Source organism: Bubalus bubalis, chromosome 11, assembly GCF_019923935.1.
Source record: "Bubalus bubalis isolate 160015118507 breed Murrah chromosome 11, NDDB_SH_1, whole genome shotgun sequence".
Classification (NCBI taxonomy): domain Eukaryota; kingdom Metazoa; phylum Chordata; class Mammalia; order Artiodactyla; family Bovidae; genus Bubalus; species Bubalus bubalis.
The window spans coordinates 32,658,816-32,669,502 of record NC_059167.1 but is presented as its reverse complement, the minus strand read 5'-3'; the positions used below and the strand labels follow the sequence as shown (position 1 = coordinate 32,669,502).

Below are 10,687 nucleotides of genomic sequence, written 5' to 3'. Positions count from 1 at the left end.
ATACCCTTCGCCGCCGATTCGTTATAATGCCAGAAACTCTAGAGGAAAGAGTAGGTATCATAAGTGAATTTTAAAGTACCATGACAATGATTTTTTTTACTCTCTTCTTAGACAAAATTCTATATTTCTGACTTTCTCGCCAATGTCAACACGAATCTGTCGAAACTTTTTGTAAAACTAATTTACTTAATCCCGCGTCCCTAACGGTCTCCAGGAGCATTACTGTAAACAGTCCCTAATAACAAGAATGGTGTATAACCAGCTAGGTCGGGAGTTCTTCAGGTCCTAGATGAGACTCGGGTGTTATTCAGTGTTTTAAGTCTTGTGGGGCAATGTACTACTGGCTTTAATAAAAAATTCACACCCGTTTTAAGTGTTTGACGCCGGCAGTTTGTTTCCACCCGGAGAGGAATGGAGAAGCACCCGACAGTGTTTAGCTTTTTGGTTGGAGGATTTGGACGATTTCATGGCGCGCATGCGTGTTGTGTTTGAAGGGCGGGTTTAAAGGGAAGTAGGTGTTGACCAGCGGGCAACTGAACTTGTCAGATGAGACCTGTGACTCCGCAGAAACCGGGCTTTCGGGAGACATGGAAGGGTGAATTTAGGTGTCTGATTACTTCTGAAGGGGTGTGTAAGACTCTTTGGTTAAAGGAAGCTATTAAGCTTCTTATGTAGGTGATTTTGGAAAAACAGCATTTCGTTTTGCCTGCTTGATTCCCTCTCATTTAACTCGCATCCGCATCTGGTTTCCTTTGTACTGCCGTCTCTCCCGGAGTACTTTAGGGCAGTGCTCTGTGTTATTGTTATTATTGCTTATGTGGCCTTTCTCCTGTCCTCCTCACTTTCAGATTTATTGGCGTGGTGCATTAATAGGCTGAGTGGAATTAAAGGGTAATTATGTTCTAGTGGGATTGATGGGTAAATCAATCCTGGGTCAAATACCAAATTGAAATTTCCGGCTTTGTGGATAGTCTGTTTAGGCATTGTTTTATGTAAAAGTTGATGATTGCATGTTTCAAAATCACGTGAAATTCACCTTTTCTTTATCATACTCCTCCTTCATTTTTTCTCCCCTACCCTCGGGCCCCCTAAATCCTTATAGCGGTGAAAATTTTGTTCTGAAGTTTTATGGACCCAGAAGAACATTCTGTTCAGAACTGTGGGACTAGGTTTGTTACCAGTAATATGAAAGGCTCAGAGTTTTGCCTGGAAAAGAAAAAAAAGGTTAAAGTACCAGCGAGGAGACTTCGTGAGATAGTTTCTCCAAATCAGGGAGATAATTTGGCTTTGCTGAAAGATGAATTGTCCCGTGTTCCTCCAGCGTTGTCTGCAAATAAACGTCTTCCTGTTAGAACTGGGAAGAGCTTGAATGGAACGTTATGTGGTACGTGATTCCAAATAGTTTCAACCGGTTTTTGATTTTGTAAATCTTTAGTCTTTATTTTCATTTCGTTTTGTGTGTGTGTTTCAAAACCTAGAGGATTTTTAATGTTTAAATTCCTAAATACAAGATATGTCTCGCTTGTACAATCGTTAGAAGAGTGACCCCTTTTCCTGGGAAAATGGCCAGGCAGGAACAGTCTACATCGAATCATATTCAATAGATGGAATGAATAAAACATTTCGTATTTTATTTTTTCTTTGCGTGTTTTTTTGGCACACTATTCTTGTCCATATCTGTGATGGAGACACTTAACTAGTGTGACGTGCTTTTCACCAGTAGGGCTGGCTTTTTACCTTCTGTTTGGATAATGCTGTACAGTTTGGAATTGTAAAAAAGCACAGTTTCTGCCTTTTGATGGCATCCATAATCCAATTCACTTAACTTGTCTGAGCTCCCTGGAAGTAAAAATAACATGTTGCTTTACCCATTTCACTGGTAATCAGATTAATGAATATAAGTGCGAAAAAGAATAAATAAAGTAGTTTTTATGGTGCTGCTTTTGGCAGTTTCAGCATAACCTAGGCCTGCTGTTTAATTAGGCTTTACATCATGTGCATGTTTTCTTCCTGGCAAGTGCTTGCACCCATAGTTTGTCCTAATTCAGTAGTGTAGCTGGTTGTATAACTTTTTATACTTGTCTTATTGGATTGTCAGTTCTGAGCCCTTACTTTCCAAAATATCAGATGTGAAAACCTTCATCGGTGTGTATATATATATATGTACATTTTAAGCTTTTTGCATGAAGATTGGCTTCCAGTTTAGGTCTTGCATTAATATGGAATTTATAGTTCTTGAATTATGCTTATACAGTTTCTACAGGAAACATTCTAATTTAAAACTCACTAAAATTGATGCTTTTATTTTTTTAGGTTCATCAGACTTAACTTCTGCCAGAAATTATCAGCAGCCTCCAGTAGAAAATCCTGTGTCAGAAAGTGTAAGCAAAAGAATTCTTAATTACACTCATGTTAAAATTTTAAGTATTGTCAAGTAAGCCTTTTAAAAATTTTGATTAGCAATAGGCCTTGTTTTTAATTAAAGTTCACTCACCGAAGACATATTTTTACAAACTGCTAGGTAAAGGTAAAGGAGCTGTAACAACAGAATTTTAAAAAAGTAAAGTGGGAATTTATTCTAACTATTCTGAAGCCTTTTGTGTGCTTTTTTTTTTGAGAGCTATTTAAAAGCTAATGACATGAAATTCTCATCTTAACGTCATTTTTAATTTATAATGCTGAAAATATTTGTTTATAAATATGTTTGGTCACACAATTTAATTAGACTTTGACCGCTTATCATAATATTGACTATATATCGTGAATTTAACAAGTAAACTAAAACGGGTATTGCAGCTATTTACTTATGAATTTTGTCAACAATTCATCATAAAAAGGTATAATTATGTGCTGTACTTGGTCTCTGAATAAATACCTAGCCTTTGGGTTGATGTTTTTTATTTCTTTTTTGAGGAGGCTTTATTTAAAGATTAATGGTATTTTAATTCTGTTATTTAATTTCTCAAATGTATGGATATGTTATTATTGTATAATTGAACATAAAAGGGTGATCTTTGGAAGATCATCAGGCAGGATTTCATTAGATTTAATATGGGCTAACAATTTGTTTTGTGTAGATTTGTCTAATATAAAATATACCTGCAGAGCAAACCTAGTTCTTTATCATTTTACCATGAACACAAACTGCAGCCTTTTGCATTACGTTTTTATTTCATAAGTAAGGGCTAAGATTATATTCTCTATTGACTTGACCATGCTATTTTAAAGAGGAAATGAAATAAGTTTGTGTCCAATCTGCTCATATTTAGATTTGCTCCTCTTCATACTTGTTTCTTCCTACTGGTAAGAGTTACCTTTTCCTACTATAAGGAGCAAATCCTTATACATATGCAGAAAGAAAACAAAACCTTAAAATCAGTATAGAAAATTCAAAAAGAAGAAGGAAAAAAGAAATTCCACAATTATATAAAATCAAGTACTGTTAACATTTTGAGTTTTTTTCTATGTATATGTATATTTTATGAAATGGGACTATTTTATAACTAAGTAATATTAAAGTTATTGTTGCATGTCATTGCTTTTTTTCCTTAGGAGCTTTTAATAAATTCACAGAATTTCAGTGTATGTGTGTACCATAGTTTATATGTTCATATTCCTGTTATTTGACATTGAGGTTTTTTTCCCCCGAAATTTTTATAATATGTACAGCCAGGTGATGAACATTCTGGTTTGTATCTGAGCTCACTTTCTTATATTAATTTCTAGGTATAAAATTATTACCTAAAAGAATATGCACATTTTTTGTAATATTTCTAGATTGCCTCCAGAAAAACTGTATCAATATGTATTCTCCAGCAAGGTCATGAGTAAAATTAGTGGATTTCCCTCCATCTTCATTTATATGAAGCATTAAAATTAAACAAACAAACATAAAGTTTGCTGTTTTGATAGGTGAAAAGGGCATCACATTGTTTGACTTTGTATTTCTTTTATTATTAGTGAAGGGGAAATTTTTTTCATTTATATTGCCACCTGCATTTATTCTTTTGTGAATACATATTTATGTGCTGTGCTTTTTCTTACTGTTTTGTGGGAATTCTTTGATTTCCCAGATGCATTCCACTGTATTGTTAGTCTCATTGGCTATTTTTAGGAATTTAACACCTATTATCAGCAGATAGCTTGTATCAATTTTCTTTTATTATTTTTTATTTTCTATTTAATGATTTAGCAGGGGGAAAAATGTGTGCCTAAGGAAGGTGAAGCAATGTTAAATGAACCAAGTACTTAAAATGTCATGATGTCTTAGCAGTGAATAGAATCTTAGAAGTGAAGTCCTGGGGTACACACATGTGAGCAGAAATCTGTTTGGCTGTAGTTGTCATGTCTATAAAGAAGTCTTCTGAGACTACATTATAGCTCAGTGACAAAGAATACTGTGAAAATTAATTTCTGGTGTAGTGCCGTGCATTGGACATCCTTATAAACTACATTTGTCTCACCGTGAATCATGTTTTTACGTTTAACTATAGCCATTGAAATGTTACATGGGTTGCTGTGCTGAAAGTAGCAAATTGGGATTTGAATCTGAATTTCAGGACCACGCTTGCTTGTTCATTTTCCGATTCATTCACTTGTCTGACAGCTCATTACTCATTCAGCACATCTTTGAGTAGCTTCAGGGTACCTAAGCATGGTGGTGCTGGAATTAAGTGTATAAATAAACAAATAGTTGTGTTCTCCCAGGACACAGTAGTCACATAAGCTAATAAATGGTACTTAATAAATAATGAATCATAAAGTGGATTTATGCCTTTCATTTCTTCCTTTCACATCCTGAAGGATTTTTCTAAAGATGCTGCAGTGCAAGTGTTGCCTTTGAATAACATGGAAGAGAACAACAGACAAAAAGGTAAAAGGATAGATTTATTAATTTTTTTGGTAACATACCCATAATGTAAAATTTGCCATTTTTACCATTTTTAAGTGGCATTAGGTATATTCATGTTGTGCAAGCTATCACCACCGTCCCATCTCCAGAACTTTTCATCTTCCCCAACCAAAACTCTGTTCTCATTATATACTAACTCTATTCCCCTTCCCACCATTCTGCTTCCTGTCTCTATATATTCTATTATACCTCCATATGTGTGGAATCATATATAGTGTTTTGTCCTTTGGTGATTGACTTATCTCACTTAGCATGTCTTCATGGTTCATTTATGTTGTAATATGTAAGAATTTGGGCTTCCAAGGTGGTGCTGGTGGTAAAGAGACATAAGATATGTGGGTTCGATCCCTGGGTCAGGAAGATCCCCTGAAAAAGGGCATGGCAACCCACTCCGGTATTCTTGCCTGGAGAATCCCATGGACAGAGGAGCCTGGTGGGCGACAGTCCATAGGGTCACAAAGAGTCAGACACAATTGAAGCGACTTAGCACACATGTAAGAATTTTTTTGGTAAGGATAGAATTTTAGAGTTTTAGATATTCATTGATTTTGTTTTAGGTATTTATTAAACAAACTTACAATTTTTTCTTGTTTTCATTTTTAATTCGTTTTTCCTTCCAAGTTAAGCTTGGAAATCTCTGAAGTCCAGAAAATGATTTGTGATAGTAAAGGTAATTTTATTATTGCCAACCTATTGCATAGTTTGATATTTGATACCTGAGTATAAAGGCTGAATAGTCTTTGGTAAGATAATAGATTAAAAATATGCTTTGAAAAAATGGATTTAATGACATTTTTAAAGTAGTTGGTTTTGTTTTCAGCTAAGCAGTGTTCTCATTAGAGTTTGAACAAATGTCTCTAATTTGGCCCCAAGTGTTTCTACACAATTTTATTCTTACAGTCTCAAGTTATGACTATTATTACTCATCACTTAATTTGTTTCTTGTCTTTTTAAATTGAGAAATCATATTGCTGAATTCCCAAACATTTTTTTTAATTAAAAATTTTTGAGTAGCTTATCAAAATGTGATACATTTCTAGGAATCTAAAGTATATTTTTGTGTTTTTATATTGCAGCAAATGACATCTTTATTTCTCAGTACACTATGGGACAGAAGGATGCTCTAAGAGCAGTTTTAAAACAAAAGTAAGTTTCATTTACAGAAAATGGGTGAGGCATTTCTTCTATTTCTTTAAAATCAGCTTTGTTTATGTTTTGCACCTAGGGAAAAAAGTTGTTTTTTCCAATATGTGAAATATATAAGTGTGATAATATGTATAAAGCATTTTTCATGATGCTGGGCATGTATAAAATACTCAATGGCTGTTAACAGCCGATGATAACAATGGCTGTTATTATTGTTGCTGTGGTTGTTGTTGAAGAGGTATTGTTGTAAGCACTTTATATGCATTAACTCGTTTAATTTTTTCAAAATCCAATAATACAGATTACATTACCATCCCAATTTCACAGAATCCCCATCTTATAGATAAGGAAACTGAGGCACAGAGGGATTGATTTTCCTGAAGTCATTGAGCACGTATTCACTGGGTTGGAATTCAAACCCAGGTAGTCTGTCTAAAGAGTACTCTCTTAGTCACTTCACTATACTACTCATAGCAGCGGTCACATATATGACCACATACATAATACTGCTTACTGAAAAAGGACATTTAGACTTTTTCTTAATCTCTGCTTAAGATTTGAGAAAGGGACAAGCTTAGCATCTGAGTGGAGTGAAGGAAAACTGGCTATTACTCTATCTAAATGCTTCCTTCCAGCTTTATCTTTACTGCCGATGAAATACAGAGTCAACCCTGACAACAGCACTGTGCTAAACATGAAAGAATGTATCACCAGGGATATTTTTAAAAATCACTAGTGGGGGTGGAATGAGATTTATGTTCCTGCGCTAAATATATTCTACTCCTGGACCAGAGCTCTACAACTACTAAAGTAAAGTTTATTCTTTTTTTACCTATAGTTATTCATAATATACATATTATACTCTGGGAAACACTAACAAAGTAAATACTACCTCTAAACCACAAGGTCCTGGAAGAGGGCATGGCAACCCACTCTGGTATTCTTGCCTCAAGAATCCCCATGGACAGAAGAGCCTGGCAGACTTCAGTCCATGGGGTTGCAAAGAGTTGGACATGACTGAGCGACTAAGCACAGCACAGCAAACCACAAGGAGTGTGATCTGAGCCAGCCAGAGTTTCACAGCTGGTTGTTTGGCTTAATGGTGCTTTTCTTTTTGACATTTGGTCAGCCTCCAGTTCCCAGTATGTAATAGGTGATTAGAAGGAGAATTTGAACGGTAAATTGTATTCTGGAGTTTGTGAATATATAAGAAAAGGCATAAGTAAGGATATGACGGAGGGGCAGTCTCCCAAATTCTGTACATAAACTAAAAATTTCAGATTACATCTAATTCATTGGAGAAAAAGTGATTACCATTTCCATCCAACTGACCCCAGGTAGAAGTGACTACTTGCAACCACAAGAGGGGCTTTATCAACTTGCCTTCAAGTCAGAACTCTCAGATCCGAGAGGGAGAAGTTGTTCATAAACAAGTGGACAGTGAGAAGTAACTGTGACTACTACCCCTCCTACTTGTTCACAGTAGGTGTCTCCCCATTTCAGGATGAACAAACAGAATTGAAAAAGAAAAACTAGGAAGGGCCTTTGAGAAGGTTATTGCAGTGTAGAGAATGGTATGAGTCAGAACCATAAAAATGACTCTCATGTTGGGTTAAAAGATAGTCTAATTGTGTCTCTAGAGAAACTTTGCTGTAGTCCGTGTCACTTGATTTTATTCTTTTCTTTTGAGAATGGCAGATGGAATTTGGCAAAGTGATTCTAAAATTTACTTGAAAGGGTACACAGTTGAGAATGTATGCACATACTGTTAAGAATACATATATGTAGAATACACACAGTGGAGAATAGCTAATTTTGGAGAAACAAAAATGAAACGATGGAGAATCTGCCCTATTTGATGTTAGAATATGCAGTAAAGCTGTAAAAAAAAAAAAAAAAAAAGGCAATTGACTGGAATGAGCCTTTGAGGAATGACGAGTCTGTCTGGAGTGTCTAGAACAAGGGTAGAATGACCTTTCCTGTGTCAGAAAGGTAAGCAGAGTTATGAACTACACCAAAGAAGTTTGGACTTAAAGAGAAATGGCAAATCATTTAAAAGTTTTAAAGTTTGATATATATTTCTTACAAGGCTCACTCAGGAAAAAATGCATTAGAAGAGGGCTGGACTGAAGTCTAGGAAACCAATTGACTATGAACTTTTCAAAGATCTTTTTAAGAGATGGGTTAGATTGATCCTGAATCCATTGGTAAGTGGTAGGATGTGAAGGTGGGAATCATGCTGGCCTGGAGAGGAGTGCACAGGTTTGGAAGATAATTTGGAGATAGAATTGACAGGAATTGATGCTTAGATGTGACCATGAGGAAGGAGCTAAGGATGGATCCCAGATTTTTGGTTTGTATAAATGCATAGTCATGAATAGTATTCATTGAAAAGGGGAGGTGTTGGGGCAATCAATTTCACTTTAGCCATTGGCAAGGGTTTGAGGTACCTATGAGACATCCAGGTGAAAAGCGTCTAATAGCAAATTGAACCTCTATGCCATATGCTCAATCATGTCTGACCCTTTGTGACCCCATGGACTGTAGCCCACCAGGCTCCTCTGTCCATGGAATTCTCCAGGCAAGAATACTGGAGTGGGTTGCCATACCCTCCTCCAGGGGATCTTCCCAACCCAGGGATCAGACCCATATCTCTGGTCTCTTCTGCATTGCAGGTGGATTCTTTACCCACCAAGCCATATAGATGTCAAACTGGCAAAAGATTTCTAAGCTAGAAATCCATGTATATAAGTCATCTGTATGTAGATAGTAATCTGAGCTCTGAAAGTGGTTGAATTGGCCTGGTGGGAGTGTGAGAGTGAAAAGAGATGGCTTAGGATAGATCTGTAAGAAAACCGAATCTTTAAGAGATGTACAGAGAAAGCAACGTGATTTCTAAGTGCCACTCAGAAAGTTTATCCAGAGGTGAAGAGTGTGGTCTTAACAAAACCGAGGAAGTGAGGTTCTGAGTTTGATAGCTGCTCAGACATAAAGATAAGGACTGAAAAGCGTCCATTGAATTGAGCAAGAGGAGAGGAGGTATTAATGGCCTTCGTAAGAGCGGTTTCAGTGTGGTATTGAGATAGATGCCAGATTCAGAGGATTTAGGAGTAAAAAAAGTTCTAGAGAAAGACAAAAAAGAAAGGAATAGTTTCTTCTGAGTGGGTGAATTATGTGCATTTTTTTCTAGTTCTTTACACTTAGAAGTTCATTTGCTGCATTGAGCATTTACTAATTTGATAATAGGAAAATTTTAAAGCTTATAAAGAAGTTGAAGTCTGGCCTTATAATGTTATTTTTCTTGTTGGTCAATTTAATGTATTAATACAGAATGAGAGATCTTAAAGGATAAATCACATTCAGACTTCAGACAAATTCTAAATGATAGGGATTATCTGAATTATATTTTCTTAGTACACCATTCAGTCAGCTAAATGTATATTTAGCACCAGCTCTGTGCTCTTTCTTACTGCTTATGTGGTATAAAAACCCCCCACTCCAGGTTGCTTAGAGCTTAGTTGGGGAGAGAATAGGTACATAGATGGAGGAATGCATGATTAGAGCTGTGAGAGGAAACATTTGATACATTGTTAATTTTGTTAACATGTTCAGTTCAGACGCTCAGTCATGTCCTACTCGTTGTAACCCCATGAATCGCAGCACGCCAGGCCTCCCTGTCCATCACCAACTCCCAGAGTTCACTCAAACTCTCATCCATCGAGTCGGTGATGCCATCCAGCCATCTCATCCTCGACCCCTTCTCCTCCTGCCCCCAATCCCTCCCAGCATCAGAGTCTTTTCCAATGAGTCAACTCTTCACATGAGGTGGCCAAAGTACTGGAGTTTCAGCTTTAGCATTATTCCTTCCAAAGAACACCCAGGACTGATCTCCTTCAGGATGGACTGGTTGGATCTCCTTGCAGTCCAAGGGACTCTCAAGAGTCTTCTCCGGCACCACAGTTCCAAAGCATCAATTCTTTGGTGCTCAGCTTTAGTTTTGTTAAATGTCTATTCTGTGAAAGTGTAAGTCGCTCAGTTGTGTATGACTTTGCGACCCCATGGGCTAGTCAGTCCATGGAATTCTCCAAGCCAGAATACTGGAGTGGGTAGCCTTTCCCTTCTCCAGGGGATCTTCCCAACCCAGGCATTGAACCCAAGTGTACCACACTGCAGGCAGATTCTTTACCAGTTCAGCCACAAGAGAAGCCATTTAAACTGTAGGATGGCTGACTGTCAAGCCTCAGTTGTATGGTATTGGAAGTAAGTGATGTGTTAGTCCCTCAGTCATTTCTGACTGTGCGAGCACATGGACTGTATCTTGCCAGGCTTCTCTGTCCATGGAATTCTCCAGACAAGAATACTGGAGTAGGTAGCCATCTCCTTTTCCAGTGATCTTCCTGACCCAGGGATCAAACCTGGATCTCTTGCACTGTGGGCAGATTCTTTACCATCTGACCCATCAGGGAAGCCCATCGAAAGTAAATGAAAAGAAATTAATGAAAGGAGAGATCAAGAGGAAGTGTTATAAGAACAGGCATATTTATTTTTTTGGCTGTGCCATTTGGGATTCAGGATCTTAGTTCCCAGGGTTGAACCCACGTTCCCTGCATTGGGAACTCGGAGTCCTAA

General features: G+C 37.0%; 1 protein-coding gene across 16 annotated transcripts in view; it reads left to right on the top strand.

The window, feature by feature from the left end:
* The first annotated feature begins 482 nt into the window (after positions 1-482).
* The window catches only part of KIAA0586 (KIAA0586 ortholog), a 126,115-nt gene continuing 115,910 nt past the window's right edge, over positions 483-10,687 (top strand). For 9 of the 16 annotated variants that reach the window (XM_044924918.2, XM_025295454.3, XM_025295453.3 and 6 more), the window contains exons 1-5: positions 483-627; positions 1,103-1,384; positions 2,314-2,381; positions 4,804-4,873; positions 5,989-6,058. In XM_044924918.2, coding sequence (XP_044780853.2) covers positions 1,129-1,384; positions 2,314-2,381; positions 4,804-4,873; positions 5,989-6,058 — 464 coding nt within the window. In that variant the 5' untranslated portion in view covers positions 483-627; positions 1,103-1,128. The remainder of the gene's footprint in view (positions 628-1,102; positions 1,385-2,313; positions 2,382-4,803; positions 4,874-5,988; positions 6,059-10,687) is intronic. The other 7 variants (XM_044924917.2, XM_025295458.3, XM_044924920.2 and 4 more) reach the window with 7 other exon arrangements.